This window comes from Archocentrus centrarchus, chromosome 24, assembly GCF_007364275.1.
Source record: "Archocentrus centrarchus isolate MPI-CPG fArcCen1 chromosome 24, fArcCen1, whole genome shotgun sequence".
Lineage (NCBI taxonomy): Eukaryota > Metazoa > Chordata > Actinopteri > Cichliformes > Cichlidae > Archocentrus > Archocentrus centrarchus.
Window position 1 is genome coordinate 6,166,410 of NC_044369.1, and position 25,501 is coordinate 6,191,910.

A 25,501-nucleotide genomic window follows, 5' to 3' on the forward strand; every position below is an offset into this window, starting at 1 on the left:
TTTTCAATTTAGTATTTATTTTCAAGAGATTGTAGAAGTGCACTAGATTTCAAGGTATTCACTGTTCTTTAAGTACAATAAATGCAGTCTTTACAACGTCAGTGAGTAATCATGTAATAATAATAATGTAATGTAATAATTTCAATATTGACCAAAATCGTGATTATGATTTTTTCCCATAATCGAGCAGGCCTAGCAGCATTTAAGGAGAAACTTGCTTCTCACTTCTGCTGATGCTGTCAAAAGCTACCAGAAGACTACAAGAGGCTACAACAACCCCCCGTTTTTGACACAACCTATAAAGCTGACCAAAAGTAAAAATGAAAAATGAAAGAGCTGCCGTCCTGTGAAGACAAGAATGATTTCCCTTCTGTTCCCAGACAGAGAATAAGAATAAATGGGAGCGAGATGACAGAAAAATGGGAGACTGAAGGTCCAAAAGTCATTAACCAACAGTATCCTTCTGTTCCTGTGAATCATCCATCCAGTTGCTCCTATTCCAACATCCACTTGTCTTTTATTGAGGTATCCATCAATCCTTTCTCCTTCTTCAATGTGTTTAATGTCACATTTTGAAGAGTTTCACCACCTTGTTTTTTCCCCCCTTTGTTTGTGTCCTCATTCACCCCCTACTTCCCCCATTTTCCTCCTCTGAGTTTCTTTTTCTCTCTAACAGAAAATAAGTAAAGAAAGGAGTGATGGATGAATTAAAAAAGAAAGCAGCACACCTTGCAGGCATTATCATCCATCACCTGCATAGGCTGTACTAAGCCTGCACTCACACAGACACACACATGCAAGAGAAATTCAGTGTTAATAATGTGATTATTCCCAAGTTGAAAACTTTGAATGTGCATTACAGCTCACCAACACCACCAACTTAATGCCTCCCCACTTCCTACACTGTCACACTGAGTGAGTGAGTGAGTGAGTGAGCGTTGGACAGGAGAGTGATGCATTGTTTGCTTATTCAAAACAAAATAACCTTCACTTCAAGCAATCAAACCACAAAGTCAGAGCTGTAATCTGTGATGTGGGTGTGTGCATGAGTGACTGAGCTAGTTAGGGAGATTGACAGATGTGTTGTTGCTCACTCTCTCTCTCTCTCTCTTTTTCTCTCTCTCTCTCACACACAGACACACACACACACACACTCTTGGGAAAGCAGGTAACACAGAGGTCAAAACGTAATGCCTGCTTATTCAGTTAGTGATCAACATCAATCCCTTTGCATCCGTTTCCCAAAATTATAAAAATAAATAAATAAATATTGCAATATCTTTACACATTTATAACCCATTACATCACATTTTAATAAATGCAGGTACACACGCTCCCATGCAGCTATTCCTATTTCCATATTTGTGCATACAGTATATTCCTAATTTGTATTTTTTTCGGATCCATGTTATAAATATATCTGTGCGAGATAACATGAAAGTCAGAATGATGAAAACAAGGCAAAAACCATAAGATGGGCTAACAGTTTAAAAGAAAACTAATTAGGCTGCCTAACCAAGATTGCCTACTAACATCTAAGTCCGCGCAGGCTTTAACTTGTAGTGACAGCGCAAGCTTGTCCATGCTACAATGCAACAATTATGGATGTGCTAAAACAACAAAACGACTACTTGTACAGATTACAAGGGAGTGTAATCCTAGCCGAGAAAAACAGGCCAAAGTCACAACGTCACATTTAGTTTTGTGACATCTGGGGCTGAAAAGCAGAGTGGCATTGCCGGAGTTTGTGGAGGGTAGCTCCAGAGGCAAGTCAATCCCTATGGACTCTAAATAGTGGGTGAAGTTTTCTATACAAGTCATCCACTTGGATACTTGGAAGGCTTGCTGGGGATTTATGCTTCAATGGGAAATCTACACTGTAGCTACATCTTAACTGGAAAACTTCTAACCTGCCATGAACCTCCCTAAAAATGTAACCACATGTCGTGTCCAAGCAGCCCCCAACTATTGTCCATTTCGCCTGTGCATTTCCGGCTACTTTGTTGCCTCCGTTTTTAAATTTATCAGTGAGAGAATAACATTCATCATCTCCAGATAAAAAAATAATAATCATAGCATAAATATAAGGACTCACAAATGTCAGCAAATTCCTGGAGGGAGACTGCTGAAACTATTGGAATGGATGTGAGGGAATGTACAGAGAAGAGTAAGATCTTGAGGGACAAATTTATTTGCCCCAAAGAAAACTGATTTCATTTGTTTCTATTGGCTGGCACTGCATGTAAAATGCTGGGACACGACCACAAGGTAATTAACACACAACGCACCAGCACAAGCATAAAGACATTGGCCACTTGCGTAGGTTATGCTGTAGGCTCTGCAAAGTTTGATAGCTGTCTGCTAGTCCTCACCTTCACTAATCTGAATCACTGAACTGAACCGCATGGCTGTATTTGTGCTCTTTGCTGCTTTTGGAGTATTTAAATGGAGTTAATATTATGGTTTGCTGTTAAGCACAGACCATTAAAGAAGGCTGTGCTGTTAGCTATGTCCACCTTTTATATAAAGTCTGTTCTACTATGAGTCCTTATGCCTAATTATCCATATACAGTGACTGTTTTATTCATAATTAATACTGCTATATTAAGTGTTAGCAACAAGTCATTAGGCACTCAATGCGCTAATTTTTAAAATAATCACTTGAACTAATTATTATATTTTAAGTGAAAAGGATAATGCAGTATCTACATATATGGCAAGATGCAAAGTCTGAACAGAGTACATGTCATGTGGATTACATCATTAACATGAACAGAGCGTGACCTCAACAGCCAGCTGTGCCCTCCAGCTCTGGGTCACACTGAACTCCTTGATGAAGCTTTCGCGTTTGCCTTTCACAATTATTCAGAGCTCTTTGCTGTGCACAGTCCAACGCCAGTGTGGCAAATGTGTCCCAAACTAAAGTCTGATCTGGAACTACAGGTCACATAAAATGTGGCTCAATCTGTGGCGCCCTTTGCCCTGAAGATTTCTACTCCCTGATGTCAACTTCCCCTTGAATTGCATTGAAAAACAAGCCCATTGTCATTCACAGGGTATCAAATTCTGACGTGCTGGGTATTTTGTTAAGCTTTAAATATAATTCAAATTAAAAAACATTGAGAGGAACAAGATTGGTGGAGGGTCCTTTAAGAAATGGCAAAATTTCCACTGCTGTAAAGGAAATGGTTGCATTAAAAGAAACAAAGAACAACCAATAAGTTAATTGAGAAACATTATTCCAAAAAACTAATTATTTTAACCCAGTTATCTTGTTTTCAAAAGGCAAAATGAGAACTGAAATTACCATCTGATTAATTGGCCATCCCCACAGGCTCCTGCAAAGAAATAAAACTGATGATGAATACAGTATGGGTGCAGACTCAGTTTTTAATAAGACTGACTGAAAACAGTTCTCTTGAATAAATCTTTATGCACTACATGGAGCCGTTTTAAAGTCACAGTTTGCTGCATTTTGATAATTCAAGGAGAACAAAACCCAACCTGAGCCCACATCTCGAGAGCCTGGAACAATTACTTTTCCCGTCAAGTAAAATTAAATTCATGGTGCATGCAGAGGGTTAATGAATACCCCGGAGCAGTCACAAAGTAAGTTATTAATGCAATGATCCAATACAAGCAACCACAAATATAAGTGCAATAGCCCAGGTCAAATCTGGAACACGAAGCTTCACTGCACATTACCCCCTTCCGGTTTAAATTTGCTGATAAATAAATTAATGAGTTACATTTTCATCCAAAGTAAATGAGAACTGCAAGGGAACAGCGTGTTACACAATTACCAATTATTAAAACAAGATAATCGAGATAAAATGATTTTCCCTCATTAAGTTTTGCAATAATTATCTTGTTTCACTTTCCAGCACGTTCCTTTCCCTTAGTTTTCCACCTTCATTAAAGTCAAAATTCATTCCCCACCGCCCACCGAGGCATGTTTAATTCAGTTCATATATATTTATTTATTTGTTTTTTAGGTTGAATTATTATTAAAATTCCAAGAAATCTATCCATCCAAACCATTTTTTTCAGCAGAGTTTGGTAGTTTTTATGAGACCAAGAGAGCGCCTCTAATTCCTCGTCAGAAAGAGCCGTCCGACAGCAGCTTCAGGGGCAAGATCATTGTGATTACAACCCACAGGAAAAATTCTGCACATTTTTAAGGCTGAAATATGTTTTTCGCTAAAATACACTTTGCTTCTGGCTTCATCCACATCATGATGTTTACCATCATTCCTGTATGACTCTCCTGTTTGCACTGACTGTAGTGAGCATCAAAGCTGCTACGGGCAAATTTTAGCCCAACATGTCATTAAAGATGTATGCTGTACAGTCATTCCACACTGGGAAAAGAACAGTTCAAAGAAATCATTAAAATCCCAAAATGACATCCATACCCATGATGGGTGCATGCCAACTTCTGACTACAACTGTACATACACTCCAGTCACTGGGTTAAGGTTAAACGAAGGAATTGAGTCAGTTAGTGGTGTGTCAGCCTGTAATACTTAGTCCTGTGAGGCGGTGATTGACCACAGAATACTTGAAGAACCATGCAGTGAAGTGTGGATGCAAATCTGAATCTTAGGATTTACCTGCACAGGACTGCACACCTGCAAAATCCAAGCTTAGACACGTTTAAAGAAATGTTGTCCCAGTGGTCCCTTAATAAATGTTTTCTTACAATTATACTTTGTTTGAAATTTAGGTATAAATTATAACAATTTTTGTTAAAAATCAAACAAAGGTAACGTGTAATGGCGATGATGGCCCGCTGTTAAAGGTTTGACATAATGACTGGTAACCTGGTGGCTAACTACAAAGCTATGGTTAGGCTAATATAAACGCATTAGCACAGGGAAGCTGTAAGATCAGGGTTAAACAGTTCAATAAAAGTTCATATTGAGGCTCCCTGATGGGTAGAAACAAACACCATCCTACAGAGTATAGCAGGAAGAAGAAAATGGACCAAACTACAGCCAGGAGAACATCTGAGATGAGCCCATCTACAACACAAGGTTACTAATTATTATATTGCTGCATGGGCCTTGAAAGCATAATAAATCCACAATTATATGAAATAATGCTGATAATGATTTATGCCATGATCAAGCAGCAACCTTAGGTAAAATTGACTTCATCTCACATGAGAAGCATCAGTTCTATTCCATTATAAAAATCAATGTGAGATTATCTAGTTTTGTAAAATTCGCTCAACTTTGCGAGATGTCCTTTCATGCAAATAAATGAGCAGCCGGGAGAAAACACACGGGGCTCCAAACATAACCTTTCCAGCTTTTCTAGTAGAGATAAATGAATATTGGAAATAACACCCTGACTCAGCAGCTTCACCTCAGAAATAGCGGCCTCAGCCTTCTACAGACTGACAGCAACCAAAGTGTCACAGACACTAAATAAAAAAAAACCTGAAGGCTGCTCACATCTTATAAAAATTCAGTCTTTAAAAAAAAAAAAAAAAAAAGTCCCATTCTGAATTTTTCTCCTCAGCTCACTGCCTTTTTTCAGTAACAGAATGTTTCCAAGATACAATGTGTCCCATATCCTAATATTAATGCAATGCAAACTCCAGGGCTGATCCCTAATCCTGCAATTTGATCCCGATCGCTACACTCTCAGCCCGGCTGGTGATCCCATTTAGCCCCAACTAGCATGTCAACGTTGAGTCTACACCGAGTTTTCTGGGTGGTCACAGAGGGGAGGTGAGGAAAAGTGATGGCTAAGCCTTTGGCTAATCGTGTTATCGTAGGCAGAAAGCACGCTTGCACACCCCACACACATATCCCAAAGTGCATTAACCTCTTGACTTCAACTGCCAGATACTCAAGCATCAACACATTTTGTCAAGGTTACAGTGAAAGGCATTTCCACGCTTCACTTCTCTGTGTGTGTGTGTGTGTGTGTTAAAAATGTGATGCTGATAGAGAAAGGAGGGATTTAAAGGAAAGCTGTGATAACAGCACTAAATGCAGTAAATGTTGTTTGGCTGCTTCTTTAACTCTGGGCTGAGAACTTCCAGGGACCAGACAGACTTGAGGCAACGTGCATGACGGCGCGTTTGTCTCTTTGAAAGTGTTGTGAGGTGTGTTTTTAATTCGCTCACAGCCTTCAGGTAGATGGGCGGTGCTGCTGCAGCATGCTTGTCTAGGCCTTGCGGGCGTTCAAAGCCCAGGTGAGATGGCTTGTTGTTCAGCTGCATGAGCGTGTGTGTGATTAATTAATGTGGAGACAGGCTCAAGGTTCTATAACAAAGGCTCAGGAGATGAATTCTTACAACACAGGGCTGGAAGGGGTGTCTATCGACGTGATGGATACCCCGACTTTAGCTGCAGCGGTGCTCCCTTATCTGTGCCCCACCCACCTCTGTGCAGAGTGTGATTTACATCATTTCAGACACCACCAAATACAACTCCCTCCTCCTCCTCACACACACACACACACCCCAAAAACCTGAGGGAAGGCCACAGCAGAATTACTCCATCCATTTCAATTATAGAGATTGAATATCTGATTTAGACACACACACAGTGCTGTGTGGGAGCTGAAGCTGCAGCCCAGGACTCAATGTCAAACTATATAACCAACTAAATTACTTGTCTGGAAATAGAAAGACACCAAAAACATAAACCTTCATGACTTGACATTATTTTTAGCCTTGCGAGCACCATAGCAGGGCTGTAAGGGTGGCAGGAAACAGGAACCAGAGTGCTGGGTTTTAGAAGCAGCACAGCGATGGCTGTGATACATACACACCAAACAGCCTGCAAAAACAACAGCCTGCAAAATAGTGTCACATGTAATTAAAAATGTCATGACAGAGGATCTGATGTGTGAGACTGTCCCCCAAGCGAAATGTTTTTCTTTTTTTAATTATGCATTATTTAAGTCACTTTTCTGTCATGCAAACTAATGTTATGAGTCATGAAGCATAACAAGTGCTCTCCAGAAAAGGGGATTTAATTATAAAACCTGAGAAAAGCAAACAGTGCTGCTAAGATAACCTTTCAAAAGGTTTGTTAAAAGCTGTGACTTGAAATGCTGCTGTGCGACTTCGCTCTGACACTAAGGGGAGCCGTCTCTGTGGTCTTTTGAGGGTTTCTGTCGGTGTGTTATGAGCCCAGTGAACCGCCAGGCCTAAACACAAGGGATCCCCCCCCACTACAAATGCAGTATAAAAAAAAAAATTGCCATTATCCATTTTAAACATATAGAACGACCTGAAAAACCTACAAAAAGCAGACAAATGTTATAACTTAATACCATTTCACCCATTTTCTGTCCACTAATTATGGCCTACTGTAGGAAAAGTAAGTTTTTTGCCCTACATTAATCATTGGTGTTCTCTCACTGAATAGGCTGTCAAGTTGGAAATAATATAATAAAGTAACCCCTCTCTCCTATTGTCCACTATTGGCCTCACTTAACTGATTTCCAGCTCTAAACATTTGGTTTAAAATCCCAACTCTTGAAAGACTGGCCTCTTCTTATATTTCAGAGCTTCTAATCCTTAAAATATCTTCAAGATCTATTCTTACCAAAGCTGTTGCTTTCAAGTTATTTCAGCACTGATATAATCATCCCTATTGTGGTGTAGCATTCTGCTTAATCCGACATGGATGGAATTATTCAGTTCATCCTAAAAAGAAATATTTCTTAGCGTTTGACTTTGCATCTGACAGTTTGCATGCTGTGGGCTCACCTGAAAACAGAAACAGTAGTTACTCACTTTTTTGTTAATGGTTACAGATGAAGAGCGGCGCTGTCACTTGGTGTTGGCTCTCACTGCGGTATCGTATCACTTCCTGTTCCTGCTTGTCCTGCTACACCTCAGTGCAGCATTCGATACTGCTGACCATAATATTTTATTACAAAAATTAGGGCATTAAGGGTATTGTGGTGCGGTTGTCTAATAGACTCCAATTAGTTCATGTAAATGGGGAGTCTTCTTCAGAAACTAAGGTTAATTATGGAGTTCCACAGGGTTCTGTGCTGGGACCAATTCTATTTACACTATACATTCCCTTTGGCAGTATTATTAGAAAGCACTGTATATATTTTCACTGTTATGCAGATAATTGTTCTTGTACTCGCCCCTACAAACTTTAGAATCATGGTGTCTAACCAGATACTTACTCTGGAATGAGGAATCATTTTTGACCATTATATGTCCTTCAGTGCACATATTACGCGAATATGTAGGACCGCTTTTTTGCATTTGCACAATATTTCTAAAATTAGAAACATCCTGTCTCAGAGTGATGCTGAAAAGCTAATTCATGCATTTATTACTTCTAAGCTGGACTATTGTAATTCATTATTATCAGGCTGTCCTAAAAGCTCCCTGAAAAGCCTTCAGCTGATTCAAAATGCTGCAGCTAGAGTACTAACAGGGACTAGAAAGAGAGAGCATCTCTCTTCTTTATTGGCTTCTCTTCATTGGCTCCCTGTTAAATCCAGAATTTAATTTTAAATCCTTCGTTTACATACAAGGCTTTGAATAATCAGGCCCCACCTTATCTTAAATACCTCATAGTACCCTACCACCCTAATAGAGCACTTTGCTCTCAGAGTGCTGGCTTACTTGTGGTTCCTAGAATAATTAAGAGTAGAATGGGAGGCAGAGCCTTCCTCTTTCAAGCCCCTCTTCTGTGGAACCAGCTTCTGATTAGGATTTGGGAGACAGACACCCTCTCTATTTTTAAGATTAGGCTTAAAACTTTCTTTTTTGATCAAGCTTATAATGACGGCTGGATCAGGTAACCCTGAACCATCCCTTAGTTATGCTGCAATAGACCTAGGATACTGAGCATTTCTTTTTCGTTCACCTCTTTTTACTCTGTTTATATCCCACTCTGCATTTAATCATTAATTATTATTAATCTCTGGCTCTCTTCCACAGCATGTCTTTTGTCCTGTCTCCCTCCCCTCCCCAACTGGTCACGGCAGATGACTGCCCCTCCCTGAGCCTGGTTCTGCTGGACGTTTCTTCCTGTTAAAGGGAGTTTTTCCTTCCCACTGTCGCCACGTGCTTGTTCACAGGGTGTCGTTTTGACTGCTGGGTTTTCTCTGTAATTATTGTAGGGTTTTACCTTGCAATATAAAGTACATTGAGATGACTGTTTGTTGTGATTTGGTGCTATATAAACAAAACTGAACTGAATTGAAGAGAAGAGAAATGCTGCCACAGTGCTCACTTGCAGGTATATTTCTTTTTCCATGCTCTGTGTGAACCCATAAAATTTTAACCACAGACCATGTCCTTGTTCATCTACAAAAGAGAGGAAAATACTAATAAGCATTATGAGATATGCAGAGCAGCCAAAGAGCTATTTAGATCATTTTGAAGTTTAATTAGCTGTATTGGTTAGACTCATCTGTGCTATAAATAAAGGCCATACTGAAGTCAAGGGCAAAGTATAAAAAAAAAAAAAAAAAAACAGTGGAAAAGCCAGCTGGAAGACATTTAACAACAGACCAGGGCTAAACAGGCATCTGTGCTGGATTTAAACCAACAACCCAACCCTCAGCTTTTCTGGCAGAAAGCTTATTGCAGCTAAAGCCTCGTTCAATCTCACATTACGTTCACAGAAAAGAAACAGGAAGCTCTACTGCTCAGCACATCAGCTGTAGCAGAAATCCGACAGAGGCACAGAAAATTGCTTTCAAGCTATAATAATGAAGCCCAGGTGAGCAAAACGTACTTGTATACAGAGTAGTTGAGACTATAGTAAAACCTAAATAAAGATCTATTACAAAAGTTTCTTTTGGCTGCTCCCTTATTTGTAAGCGTTCGCCACAGCAGATGGATCTGCATATTTGATTTGGCACAGATTTTTACCCAGGATGCCTTTCCTGACGCAACCCTCTGAGGGGCTTGTGTCTCCTCCTGATCTCCAATCAGGTATTTGTTGCATGTCAGGTGACTGTGTTAACCACTAAACCACCAAAGAAGAGCTATTGTGCTTTTCTGTCAAGGTGGATGAGTTTAAATACCTGGGATCAACCATCCAAAACAATTCACTGTGCACAAGAGACTTGAAGGAGAGTGCAGCCAGTGTGGAGTGGGTGGAGACAAGTGTCGGGGGTGATTTGTGACAGAAGGATAGCAGCAAGAGCAAAAGGGAAACTTTACAAAATGGTAGTGAGGCCTGTTATGATGTATGGTTTGGAGACGGTGGTACTAACAGCAAAACAAAACAAAAGACAAAGACAGGAGGCAGAGTTGAAGGTGCTAAGGAACAGGATGGGGCAGGATTAGACATGAGCATATCAGAGGGGACAGCTCAGGTTGAGAGGTTTGGAGACAAAGTGGAGATGGTTTGGACATGTGCGGAGAAGGGATAGGGGATATACTAAAGAATGAAGATGTAGCTGCCAGGCAGGAGAAAGAGAGGAAGATCACAGAAGATTCATGGATGTAGTGAAGGCAGACATGGAGACGGTTGTGTGACAGAAGAGGATGCTAAGGATAGGGTGAGATGGGGGCAGGAGATCCACTGTGGTGATAAAGGAGCTCCTAAAAGGAGCAGCCAAAAGAAGAAGATATATACGGGCCAAAGTTTCAGATGATAAGTCACTGTGTTTGCTACCTGGTTTGATCTGTTCTATTCTTATACTAGTGCTGATGTAGTGGGTGTTTTTGTTTGTTTGTGTGTGTTTTGTTTTGGGGGGGTAACAGCACCATCATTTAAGACAAAACTGAAGAAAGTCTAACAATACTCGAGCGCCAGCATGAATGGCTAGGGGTTATGGGTATGATACCACAGTTTGTGTGAGTTATGACAAACTCAACCATAACTGCAGCCTTAACTCAGACGTGGATTAAGCCTCGTCCTGAACTAAAAGAATCAAATCACCACTGAGGAAAGTTTTAGTCCAAGACTAGGTGTTAATCCATGGGAAACCGAGACTACAAGTACTACTGATCTTTCTGGGATTATTGTGCTACTGAGTGCTAATAATTATTGTTTACAATCCAACATAAACCTGGCATTTGAGGATTAAGTGAATCAAGGATGAGGCTCATACCACCTGGGTATTTCTACTGCCACGTAAGTGATACGAGGAGCTGAAGCATCACTCTACAAGAAGCAAAGAAGCCATTGAGAGGTCTGGCACAGAGTAGAGGGCCACAGGAGACAAGAAGGAAAAAACATAAAGAAAAACAACCATCACAAAACCCTGGCAGCATCTGTGGAAAACCCTGCCATTCATCCAATGGGCTTTCAAAGCACTGCAGGCAGGGCCAAGCAGATAACCCCCACTGCAAAGCCTGTGTGTCTCAGGAGGAGACACACAAGCCTTTTACTTCCTCACACTGCCCGTGGCTATGGATCCATCCAACTGTCCAGCAAATAGCCAGCCTTAAGAGGCTGTCAGAGGACAATGTGAATTAGCTAGCCCCAAGTAGAAAAGGGAAGGAGGTAAAAAATGAGAGCGGACAAAAAGAAAAATCAAAACTTCACTGTAAAATATATCGTACAACATGATTTATATCTTCTTGTCTAATGGCTCCACCTGCAAACAGTAGATAACATGCGCTGATTTTACAGCAACTGTATCAGGAACACTGACCTTGGAGCTCAGGGCAGCACACCACAGCAGACTTTGCACAATAGGTTTATGCTGCTGGCAAACCTCTCAAAAATACAGACACAGAGATACTTACAAATTCAAATATATTACTCCAAAAAAAAAAAAATGCGGCACCACTTTGTGGCTTTTTAGCAACTGCACTATCAAAGTATGGAATAAAATAAAACTTCAGAAACTACAAAAGAAACTATACAGCACGAGCTCTAATATGGTCTAACTGTTTAATATTATTCACTACTTTTTAATAGAAACCCAAACCTGTCATCTGTTGCTGTATCGTGTGTCAGTTATGTTTTGAAATCACAAAGCAACTGCGTTACGTTGAACATCATGTGGAATTTTTAGTATATTATGGTGTTTTCCTGAAATGGCCCAAAGTTTAAACCAACAACACAGATGCAAGCAGATAACAAACAAAAGAAACATTTCTCCTCTTTTACTGCAACACACATCAGTAGCGGTGAGCTTTAACGCGGCCCAGTCAAATGAGTTTATTTTAGACAGGGAAAACAGAAACGAAAACACAACAACACACACCCGCACACACACACTCCCCCATTTGAGTTTTTTGCTGGTTGAACACACGAGAGCCTTCCCGTGTTGGCCCTCGGCTGAAGTGAGCGGCGAGCCACAGGGAAACAATTCACTTTAGCTTGTTTGGTGGCTGTGAAGCACAACCAGTGGCTTGTCAGCGCTGTCAATTAAAGAGTGGAAACCACACAAAGCAACACAAACATCATTACTGCAGCGACTGCTGTACACTCCAAAAGAAACCAGAGGCATCTGTGTGGGATTGTTTTCCCTTTTTTGAGTAGATATGGCCTAAAAAGGTGGTATCCACCCACCAGTGTCTGTCCACTATCACAGAAAATGATTTTTACTGTTCAGTATAATAACATGGCATTTGTGACTATAAGACGCGGGCTCTCTACTACCACTGAAGACACTGAGGTCATGTCCTGGTACAAGACTCACCTCAGGATAATTGGCTTATAATGGGGCTGAGATTAAATTAAATTCAATGATGTCTAACAGGAGTCAGGGTACAGCTGAAGGCTGGGGTCGATAAATCCAGATCCAAATGAGCTCTAGATGATCTGGCGAAACTTAATAAGGCGATAATTCATTTTCCAGGGGACATTTTCCATATTCTGGTCATTGGAATCAGGATAAGAAAAACCTCTTAATGGTGGAGTTTAAAGGACAGATACAAGACTGTGTAAAAAAAAAACAGAGTCTTAATTATTCAAAATAATCCTCATATGCATAATCCTGTAATTGGAATTGGGACCGAAAAGTTAGTAATAATGATTTCTTTTTTTTTAACAATCTAATTTTTTCATAAACATAAGCAGCATTTGTTTTACAATATAAGCATATATTTAACATTTTAAAAAGATAAAAATAAAAAATATTTTGTTTCAGTTCACTTACGATAAATAAAGGCAGGAATGAAAAAGTACATAAAACGAACAATAGTTAAACCATCCTACTGATGAAATTAAGAAACTCAAGGCCTTTTATTCATCTTTTTTAAATATTCTGCATCCTTTCTGTAACTTTAACTGCATGAAACTCAACATGTAAAATTTTTTTTGCACATGGTTTAGCAAACTCCAAAGTCACAAAATGATTGGACCCCCCCCCCTATGGATTTGGAAACAGTTCTTTGTGGGTGACTCAACAGCAATAAGCTGGTTATAGACCGCGGAGGTGAGTGCTACAAGGTAAAGAGATGGAGTGGAAATGACAGGAAGAGAGATGGATGCCATCAGTGCCTCGAGCTGTATTTAATTTTAGCAAACGCGTTGAATCTACAGCATCTCGAGGGACAGGAGCTGAAACAGTCTCGTCTACGTTTTAAGATATCTGCAGTTTTGTTCTTCAAAAACATCTGGAGAAGACAGATGAAGGCGAGGAGGGCGATTTGATATTCCTGCCATGGAGCCGCACGACTGTTACCTACACTGAGACAGATGAGACAGCACGCGTTTATTAAATTAATCACTTGGCTCTGAATAGTTGTATTGAAATGGCATCCAAAATGCCACTGTCAGACAGACTCTACACAACTAGGCAGATCATATGTGAGCTGTACAATTTGTATTTATTGATCAGTGCTGAAGAGTGGGCAGCTGATATATTGCTTGTGACTGAAATTGTTGCGCCATGATGAAAAGCTGCTGCTCCAGTCTAGACACTGGATGAAAACATTAGCCTCGCCCTTCATTTACAGTCACTGTGCAATTCAATTATCATTCTGATGGAAAACTGTATTTAAATGTGATAATAATAGACTTTTACTTAAAGTCATTTTGATTGAAAACCAAAACTGAAGCAGTTTATTTGCTGCATCAGATGAAATCAATTAATGATTATCCTCTGGACGGTGGCCATTGGAGGGGCCATTTCCTACCACACACTTTGAGTCACTACATCAACATTTTGACCTTTTCAGAAATGTTTTAAACACTAACTTCCCTCTAACACTATCTAAATTAAAATACTCTTTGTGTGGACAGCACAGCTGTATTACAATAATGGAAAGACACGGTCAGGGCTATTTAATTAGATGCTGACTGTCAGTGCTAATACAAGCTCAAGAGCGGCCTTGATCCGGCTCATTATTCCTGGCTCTCTCTTGTTAAAGCGTTTGGGTTAAGAAAGATTTAGTAATGTTGGTTGATAAAGAATATCCAAATCATGGTTGGTTGCGTGCCAAAGTAGAGGGTTTAGAATATAAACAAAGTAGTCTGCCAATATTTTAGGAGGATATGCGGCTGTTGGTAAATTTCCACCCTGGGAATGAATTCAGCTTATTCCCAGTCTATTCCGAGCAACTCCATGCATGATACAATTCTTATAAACATTTTGGATACAGCTGCTAAAAGGACAGAGATTCCAAGAAAAAGAACATATCCTTTGGCCAACTGTTTAGTGGGCACATCTTTGGCTAAAAGGAATGTGATTTGTTGGTGGTTTCAGTGCATCTTTGACCTGAATGGATATGCTGATATGCTGTGCAGGCTTGCTTTTATGGAATGGACTGATGTTGGGCAATTCACATTAGCAATCACTACATTGTTGTTCTTGGCCTTCATTCATTAATTACACTGCAGTCTGAGGTGTTTTTTTAGGCAATTGAATAAGTTAATTTGTGTTGCTTTGCAGTGCAGACAATTCTACAGCACTCACTGGATATGATTTCTTCTTGGTTAATATCACTCCTGCTACATCCAAATTATTTTACAAACAATGAACAATGATCCACTTCGAGGGACAAGCTCTTCCCTCGCTGTGCCACACATTTGAATTTTGTTGTACATCTGTCTTCTAATGTAGAGTTACTCATCCAGACGGGTCCCTGCATGATGGAGGAAGCAGCTGTGATTGGCACATAGTCACGTGGTAATATAGGGAGTGCTTGATTTGCTTGTGCTTTAGGTTTTAAATAGCAGAGTATGCACTTTAAATATCACTTAATCATGCTCATTTTGTGGGAAGTTTTAGGACACTGGGGACAGGATTAAGATAGTCCACAGGCCACGTCAGGCCCCCAAGCCGTATTTTCCCCTGCATGTTACAAAGTCATGTTATTGCTATACAATAAAATAAAAGGTCAGCATTACTTTAATACCAGAGCTTCTGATTTAAGACGTTTTAAAACCATGCTGAATGCAATGTAGGAACTATTCTACATCAACGATGGAAAAAAAAGGCAGTTTTAGCAATGCCGTAATCTATTGTTGCCTGAATCATCTTTAAAGTGGACCTATTATAGATTATTTTCTTCCTGTCATATATACACTGTGGTGGCTCATAACAAACATGGCCAAATTTCAAATAATGAGGTCAACATATGAACGCGCGATCCCTCTGAGACAGAAGCTCGTGCCACAGAGTGTTCTAAAGGCTAAATTTTCCCACTCTTGATAATGTCAGTAAGAGCAGATATGAGCACAAAAGCTCACCCACCTGATGTTCATGGGATTTGCAAAAAAACAGCCAATCAAAGGAAAGTTGGCTTATTGACAGGGTGTCCTTTAAGGGAAAGGAGTTGAGACAGCTTTTTCCAGTGACGTGAAGAGCTGCAGTACAAACAACATAACATGAACAATGTTTATTATGCACTTGGAAATAGGAGGGCTGGGTGTGTTCTGATAAATAGTGAATTTTCCATTAGCGGTTATTGGTTTATATTGCTTTTGTAGTTTTGTTACAGAGTGAAGAAAACACTTCTTAGAAATGAATTTGAGGCCACGAATTTCAACTAGGAGACTTTAGACATGGAGACTTTTGAGGGACTGACAGAAACACTGCGATACATCCCAAAAGTGGTGCAACGTCTAGCCAAACTGGAGGAAACAGCTGACAGCACAGCTGGCGCCTGAGACCAAGGCGTTTTGTTGCTTCAGGGAGTGACCGCAGAAGAGACGTATCCAACTTTGCCCAGAACCAAGCCATCTGCAGCCTTCCTCCACTGAACAGCCTCACAGAAAGATGTGCTTTTTCCAGGAAATCTCATTGTTTGAAAATACATCATTTAGCCCAAATGAGCCCAACGCACAAAAACTGATCAAGCATTTTATTTGTCCATAATCAGCTCGCACTGTTTTAAAGAGAACATATTTAACTGCTGAAGAATTATATATTTGAGAGCACTGAGCAAAATATAACAGCTGAAATGTTCAACTGTTTTTTAAATGTTGGGCTAATGTGGATTTTGGGAGCAGAACAGCATTACAAAAACTTTAATATACACCCTATTATTTATTATAAATGGGGCAATCTGGGAAGTTTTAACCACCGTTAGGTTCAAAACTGCTGTGACAATTTGTGAGCCAGAAAGTTGAAGAACACCAAAATAAAACAGGCAACTGGAAGTTTCATTTTTATCCCCTGACAGCTGTCCTGCTTATGCAACACACTAAAGTACATTAACATTAAGTTGTATTAGGCAAAGAATAATCATGAGTAATTTATAATCCTTTAAATCCTGTCTCAAGGAAAACATGGAAAAGGTCCGGTGATATTTATTGAGCTCATTTTGTTGATATTGACGGGGCATTGTCCTCATTCTAATTGACACCTCTTCTGGCTAGTTTTACTCAGCAATCCAAGTTAGTGTATATATCACGGAAGCAGCCTCAGGTGTGTGGCTTCATTACATAATATTTCAGGTCGGGCTAATATTATCGTCCTACATCATGTTCTATAGGAGCTGGAAAAGGCAGTGACAAGGCCCCAGGGCCAAGCTGTCTTATTTACTGATGGAAGTGGGTCTGCTGGAGCAGCCAACTAAAACCTATTTACTTTTCTATCACACAGACACAGGGATGGATAGAGAAAGAGAAACACATAGAAGGAGCAACTCTGAGCACAGAACAGGCTAATCTAACAATTAATATTCACACAGCAGCTTCCTCCCTAGTCCTACATTTACATTTGATAAATTCCAGTTAATGGAACAGTAGATGAAATTTACACAAAGTTGATTGAATTTCCTCAAACATAAGAAGGCAATCATTAAAAACTTAGCTTCAAATCTTCCTGACTGTGGACTTAAAAAAACTTTGAAGAGATTTCTGAGGCAAAAACTAAAGTTATATTATCTAAAATTTAGACCATAGGGCCCTGTCGACATTTGATATGCTCAGACTTAGATTTCCAGCCAAAAACTGAAAGAAAAGCCAAACTCGCCTTTTTCCCTAAAAGAACACAAAAAGGTGGCCATCAACTTTCTGAAGATAAACGTAGAAAGAGCACTCATGAGAGAAAGGTGAGGCTACCTATCAGAGATGTCAAATTACGCTTAAATAAATCAAAACAAGGCTGTGATATCAATTTTTTTTCTACCAATAATAACTCAAATTCCAACTCTGTCTTACCACTGATGTTAGCTCAGTTTTTATTTAATTTTTTTTTTTCTGGCTGAAAAAAAAAGGTCCTCATACACTAAAGGCACTTCAGTCTGTTTTACCTCATTTTAAACTGAAATACAGGCAGTTTTTCTGATATTTCTGACCATTTAATAAACACAAATCTTTGCTGTCCTGCAGTAAATTAATCTCAAAATAACAAATCTTTAGCTAACTGCTGGGGATTGTTTTTGTTTTTTTTGCTCTTTCTGAAACCTCATTTTTCCCTCTAGGTTACAGAAAGAAAGAGATATTATCAAAAAGAGCTCTACATTATGAATTATTTTTATGTTAATGCAGTAAAGAATAGATGGTAGAACTGCACTAAGACTGCTAGAAACCCAAAAATTGTACTTTACTTTTTATCCTCTGCATAAAACTGAAATAATCGCCGTCCCTGTGATTGTAATGTAACATGATAAAACAGTTAGAGACAAGTGATGTGATATTATTCATGACAATAGTCTATTTGAAATAGAATTTCTTTAGAAAGTGTATTTAAAGCAAATGGAAAAAGCCTTTAATGCAACTAAAATTCTTTAAAACATCTCATTTTTAACAGTGGTAATATTTTTTCCCTGTATTTTAAAACAGCCTTACAATCCATCATAAACCATGTCAGGCTATTATTGTGGTAGTTACTTCAGGTTAGGTTTATCTAAGGCTAGTTTATTTCAGCTGTCAGCAGGTCATGTAGAGAATCACAAGTCGAATCTGATAAGAACAGCCTGAAGAATTTGCTGACTCTGCCCTAAAATAAGGTCATCCCCTTATCTGCACAGCAGGCTCACCTACCGCCGTCATGGGACTGTCATCTCAAAAGCTCACAACGGCCCCACAATAAACAGGCATACGCCTCGTGTACAGCTTAAAAAAAAAAAATACACAAACACCCTATTTATCCAATCAGTCACAATTAATTAAGGTAATCATGATGTGTACAGACACTTGGAGTACAAACACCTCCAGAAACAACATATGCCTCTCCTTCACTTGATAACAATAACACTGAAAATATTTATTAATCACACAGCTGTTAATGAGATCATGTCCAGCTTTGTGTGTATCTGAAGTGCAAATGAGAGCATCACAAAATCAGATTTTCACTCTAGGAGTATCATGGCCTAAAGAAAGCCAAAAAAAAAGAGGGCTTGGAGAAACATGAGTGACCAGTAAGGTGTGAAAACCTGTAACTTGATTCCAGTTGTACTCTTGTACTCTCAACCTGTTGGCTAATATTCTGGTATCTCCAACCATCGGTAACATGAGGTGACACTTCCCTTTGCATTTGTGGTGAGTGCACCACTATACCTAATTTGCTTACTTTAGCAGCATTTCCCTGAGTCCAGCTAAATACAGTCAAAACCTCGAGGATTTCACTTGTGTGACTGCAGCGATATGTCACCCCCAGGACTCTCAGGTCTTCTAATCAGGGCTTGTTAGCCATCCCCAAATCTAGACTAGAATCTAAAGGTTACAGAGCCTTTGCAATCTTTGGGAATCTCTGCCCTCCAGTCTACGATCCTCGAGCTCAATGGACTCATTCAAAAAGCAGCTGAAGACTCATCTTTTTAAACTGGCATTTGGGCAGCGTTTTGTTCCACTTCATTCTTATTTCTTAGTTTTGTACGTGTGTGTGTGTGTGTGTGTGTGTGTGTGTGTGTGTGTGTGTGTGTGTGTGTGTGTGTGTGTGTGTGTGTGTGTGTGTTTTTGGGGGGGGTGAGGTGAAGCACCTTGAAAGGCACTACATGAATAAATTTACTGGTACTACTATTTTTTTATTATGTGTTCATTTGGACTCAGGAATAAAGTGATAGAGATACATTTTAGAGTGGCAGTGGCGCAGTGGGTAGGCGCTTGCCTTGCAGCTGGAAGGTTGCAGGTTCAAGCCCCTATCCCTGCGCTGTGTTGTGTCCTTGGGCAAGACACTTAAACCACACTGCCTAACGGTAGCGCTGGTCTCTGGCTGCATGACTGCAGAAGCTCGTCTCTGGATGAGTGATCTGAAATGATCATTTTGTTGTGTGCCTTGTGCGTACAATGAGTTGAATCTAACATTTTTGCAATATCTCAAAAACTCATATGTTAATTGTGACAGAATTTTACACAAATTCTAATAGGATAAATTTGTACAGTGATAACGTTTTATGTCAAAGCAGACAGCTGCCCCTCCGTGAGTCTGGTTCTTCCTTTTTTCTTTTTTAAATCACTGTCACCAAGTGCTGAAGTGATCATCTGATTGTTGGAGTTTTCTCTCTATTTTAGGTCTTTATTTTTAGAATAAAGCACCTTGAGACAATGTTTGTTATGAACTACTGCCATATGAATAAAACTGAACTGAACTGACTAACACAAGAAAGGTCAGAGACCGCTGTGAAACATTATTTTTGCCGTTATTTACCGCTATCACTGTGGAACAGAAGAGAGGACTGAACATATTTCACACTCAGTCTGCTTCTGACCTGGTGACACTAATCTTTGGTGTCCACCTACTTAATTGCTTCATAGTCTTCACTGCATACATTACGAGTGTGGACAGACATGGATGTAAACTGAAACAGCTCTGTGGAGAAACGTCCAACATAGAGGCAGCGATTCTAGTTTCCAAACCGACAGGCAGACAGACAGGGAAAAAAAGAGAGAATAAAACACCCAGCATCACCATACTCATTACGAGCACAGACACAGAGAACTGGCAAGAAGCACAAACAGAATATAAATATATGATAAAGCTGACATTTAGAGGCATGTGTAGATGGATGACTCTAACTGACGGCCAATTTGGCTGCTAATCTAAAGGCCAAGGCTGCTGGTGGCAGGGACAAGAGATCAATCGTGCGTGTTTGTGTGTGCGCGTGCTCTCTCACTCACCAAATAGATTGCTAGAGTGGCCTTGCTTGGAGACAGGCCTGAGCTCATTGGAACCCCAGGCGTAGCGCTTGTAGCTGTCCCACGCGTGCTTCATCATCTGACAGGATGGAAGTAGAGGATGGGGAGGAGTGGGAAGAGGGAGGAGAAGATGAGAAATGAAAATGAAGTTAAACGGGACAATAAACTCTGAGCTGTAACAACAGAATCAAATCATTTTAACACTGTGATGAGGTTTGCTTTTCCAGTCAGTGAATCACTCTGTATGTGAAATATGCATTTCTAAAACTACCCTAAAATATATAGTATATGTAAATACTGGATCTCTAAAAATATACAGTACATACTGCACATAAGTCCAACTGATAACAAATACCCAGGTTCAAAAATATTTTCAAAGCTCAAGCTGACAAAGCAAGTTATTCAGTTTAATGTCACTGAAGGCTGGGAAAATTATTACATAGAGGAAAAAAAAAAAATTCCCAATCACTGTTGTTTTGCTGAATACTGTAATGTGTGTTGTTTACTGTGATTATTCATCATGCACTTATTGGACTTAAAAAAAAGAAGATATTTTTATTTTGGGGGATTTCCCTAAAGTTTAAAAAAGCAAATAAAAGAAAAAAGGATGTTGGGTTAGTGTGGGACAGGCAGTGACTTACTCCCTGACTCGGGAGCTTTGGACTTTGAAGCCTCTCGTCCATTGTAGCCACAGGGTCAGCACCGGAGAGCCAAAGCCGGCAGTAAACTGTTGCACACTGCGAACAGCACTTTGTCAGGGGACAAAGGCAGCTGCAGGCAAACCTTAATGATTCTTCCACAGGTTCATCTACAGAAGCCCTGAGAGCTTCACTTCCTCTCAGTCAGATCTTGTTGACCAGGCTCTCTTTCTAAAAGGTTTTTGTATTTAGGGCAAATCTTTCTAGTTGGTGAGGTCTCAAAGGTCAAGAGCCTCTTGCAAGAACATGGTGATCCAGGTTATCTGTTGAGGTGTCCCCTTTATCAATTTTTAAAAAGACAGCCAGGGATTTGTGTCAGAACCTGGTGTCGGTCTTATCTGATTGGACGTGCAGAATGAGTATAAATACAGAAGGGAATAAACTTCAGAGGAGGGCGATAGTATGTCTTGTCAACACATGCTGTTATTCTTGACAAACATGCTGCAGTAAACGTTTCTGCTCCGGACGTCTGAGTCTGCTGTACTGGTAAATGTCTCATAGGATTTTGAGAAATAACATTTTCAGAAAAGAACACAAAAGATCGACTTTCCTTCCAGGAAACAGTCAGTAACATAACACAACCATTATGCCTGTCTAATCTCCCCATCACTGTGAAGGGAAATGAACGCTGCATCTGTGAAGATATCCACAGATGGGAAAGGTTTTGCCTCTGAAGTCCCCGGATATCTGAGTCATGCAAGGAATACCAATAGATGTATTGATGGGGGACTTTTCAGCATTTGTATCCCTTGTCCTCATCCAGCAATCTGAGATAATGTTTTTTGATTGATCCTAGTCACGTGAGTCTCTAAAAAAAAAAACAAGCACCTGGCTCAAAATTAAATGTATGTAAACACAAAACGGGTTACCAGGCAGAAATGCAGGTGGAATAAGAGTAAACTAGGACAGAAAAAGAACCAAGACTGTTACATATGGCCATAAAAACAAACCTGACTTTCATGAGTTTTTGCTCAGTGGGGGAGGGAGGAACATGTCATTCAAATAAAATGAAGTATGTTTGTCTTTATCATGGTCAGTGTCAAACCGGTCTCCTGCATCCTAACTTGTTTGTGTGTTTGGATATTCTGCCAAAGCTTGTCTTTGACACTTTGACTGTATGCACATCAATATCCAGATATCGCTTTTATATCATATTGAGCCAAAGTTTCACAGGCTCCAACTGTGAAGTCTCCTCTCACATCAAAATGGGCAATTTTCCCCTGCAACCAAAAATTTAGTTGGAGAGTGGGCACAATTTCAGTCAACCAACATTTTCTTTGGTTAACTACAACCTTAATGGACTGAGTAGGCATCAAAGTTCAATGTATCTATTGAAGATGCTCACTTATGCTCTTTCCCCTGTTAAATAAAGGGAGTATCTGAAATGATCATGTATGCTTTTAGATGGATCTCAGATGCATTAAGGAAACACATCACTAAAAAAAAAAAAACAACCACAGTAGCTGCACACTTTGTAACAATCAAAATTTTTCTATGACCTCTGTAAGACCAAAACAAATAAAACGTAATATTATTTCCACAGTTTGACAATTTTAATTGTAGCACTGCTGCATCACCTTTGGTTTAGTCAGGAAACCACACCTTAAAACAGTATGGATGCTGCTGTTTGACTTATAGGAATGGCACCAATTTCAAAACACTAAGACTAACACTAATGTTGTTATTGTCAACATTATCAGTTGGTGGTAAAAAAGGACCTGATGTTGTTAGTACTGTAGCAGCACACACAAAAGGCTTAAGTTGGCATTGTTTTAAATCCCTTTGTCCCAAGTTCAATACTTTTTGACTCAGGTCAGTTATAAAAACAACAAACTACATGCAGTAATGCATATTTAATAAAGTATTTGTACATGTCTCTACTATTAGAGCCACCCAAAAAATTTAAGACCTCCCACAAGTTAAAAAAAATAAATAAATAAGACTTTTTTTTTTTTTAATTAAACTTTATACTTCAAGAGCTTTTAAGGATCAGCAGGAACTCTGTCAACATGAGGGGTGGTGTTCAACTGACCTAAAGGAGCAATAAGACCATTTTTACCTTATTCATTAGTTTGTATTAACATAACTTGTTAAATGATGCCATACATAATATCTAAATGTTTTTTTTTTATTTCATTTAATCTTTAATAACAGTGTGTTTATTTGAATCAGAAACAGTACAAAGTCAAACATGTATCAATCATCTGGAAAAGCAGCTTTTTACTTAATGCTATTCTCTCTTCCAGTTATGACTGGTGGCTGATTGATTGGCTTGTCCCTGCTATATCCACACATTGCTCAATTCCCCGTGAGAAGGGACATCTTCCTCCGCTCAGTCCCATTATCTGCTGTTGAGACCACCCGATTCCCCTGCGGGAGTCATTGAGGTTTCATCTCATTATAATCTAGTGCTGGCCGAAAGGCTCAACAGCAACATGAACACTGCTTTCCAATCTAACACCCAAACACTGATTTCAGTCTCTCGTGTGGCTCCTCCTCCAGCTCTGCGTGTACCTGTTCACCTAATCCAGGTTATGCAGCGTTGTCCCGGATCTTTTTAGAACCTGACTCCAGATTAGACACACTAAACCCCGTTTATCCTCCACCTTGAAACAGAAAATCTGCTCCCATGCACATACACACTCGTCAGTGGTTGCATTTACTCATCACATAAAGGCCACTACTATGTTGTAATCTACAGCATACATCACACTCTCCTTCCACACGCACAATGCCATCTTTGTACACCTAAATATAGTGCACTGCAAACTTTGGGTTCAGTGAAGCTGAAGCGCAGCCTGCACCGTCTCTCATTTCGCATTACTGTACAACACACCCTGCTTTCACTAGCACGCACGTATGAGTGCACTCATTTTGCATGTGCGTGTGTGGTGAACAGCGCTGCGTGACAGAGCTGCTTCTGTTGCTGCTGCTGACTCACTGACAGCTAGCTCACTCAAGGACACACACTCACCGAGTGTAACAACAATTAAGTGTGATCACTTTTAACGACGGGGCACAAACGACCACAGCAGGCGGCAAACCAACAGGTCAACGAGGCACTCGGTCAGTGTGACTGGCTGCCAGGGAAACCAACGTTAAAACAGTCAAAAAAACGAGACAGCCACTTAGGAAGTCGGTCAGGCAGGACTTCAAACTAGAAGCCAAAAAAAGGGATATCTGCACTACAACAAAACCACCTATCTCAAGGCCAGCACCCACACATGCATAAGACCAAGAGAAGCCTTAAGAAAGTTCTGTAAAACAGAAAAACACAGGAAATTATACATCATTACATTTTAAAAAAAGCAAGACAAGACCTACAAATGTGAATATTTCTGACAAATCTGTCTTCAGTCTGCTAGTTTCATCTGGTTAATAAGTTCCAGAATGAAAAGGGTTGGGAATAGGGCTCCAAGAGATTTTATTTTAACCACCAATCAATGAACAAAAGTTCTTTCTCAATTATTAATTAATCAATCATTTGATCCAAGGTGACATATATGTCACCTTTAGACAAAGACTATAGTCTTTGTCTAAAGTACATTTTGTTTAGTAAAACACTAGAACCAGCAGCCATTTAAATTCAAGCAACTCCAGCTGTCATTAAGCGATGCAGACATTTTGTTATTCAAAACAAATTCTCATAACAGTTGTTTACTTCTCTTTTGACTAATGGATTAACTACAATCTATATATTTAAGTAAAAAAAAACATTTTTATTAAAAGCAATGTAAAACAGTGCAAAACAGATGCGACAAAACGGATATATATATATTGGATAGTGACATCAGTAAATGCCACTTTGTCAGTCAATATATTGCAGATATATTGGGCTGATGCAACCATGGCTAGAAAAGCGAGAAAGAGCTTATTATAAGTTCTTGGAACCTTTAAATTACTGTTTTTGTCAGTCAAAAGCCTGAAAATACTGCAAAAAGCACTCCTGCTAATTGGTATCTTCTAACAGATTGCAGTCGAAGAAGCTTTTCTGAAAAATGAAGACCTTCCAAAACTACTTTAGAATCAAACAGCATTTAACTTGATACCTTTTTAAGGGTCATACTAGCTAATGCCATGCTGTATTACAGAAAAGTACTAAGTGTCACATGAGCAAAAATTACTTATTGTCATCAGTTTACCCCCCCGCACCCCTCCAAAAAAACAAACATCTGTGCTTTTGTGATGATTTAAAAGCACACTGATACCCACAACCACAAGAGCTGAGGCACTGCAGAAGAGGAATAAAACTCTGCTTTCATTCTTTTATGCATTATGGTTAGGATGACTGACAACGTTTCAGTTCGAGCCTTAGACGGGTTACATCATGCAGGATGAAGAGGCTTGTGCATGAATAGCCTCTGA

At 39.6% G+C, this 25,501-nt stretch overlaps 1 protein-coding gene across 1 annotated transcript in view; it reads right to left on the reverse strand.

Annotated features, from left to right (window-relative positions):
* The window catches only part of man1a1 (mannosidase, alpha, class 1A, member 1), a 163,398-nt gene that overhangs the window by 101,776 nt on the left and 36,121 nt on the right, over nucleotides 1-25,501 (reverse strand). The window contains exon 2 of the mRNA XM_030721174.1: nucleotides 20,421-20,517. Coding sequence (XP_030577034.1) covers nucleotides 20,421-20,517 — 97 coding nt within the window. The remainder of the gene's footprint in view (nucleotides 1-20,420; nucleotides 20,518-25,501) is intronic.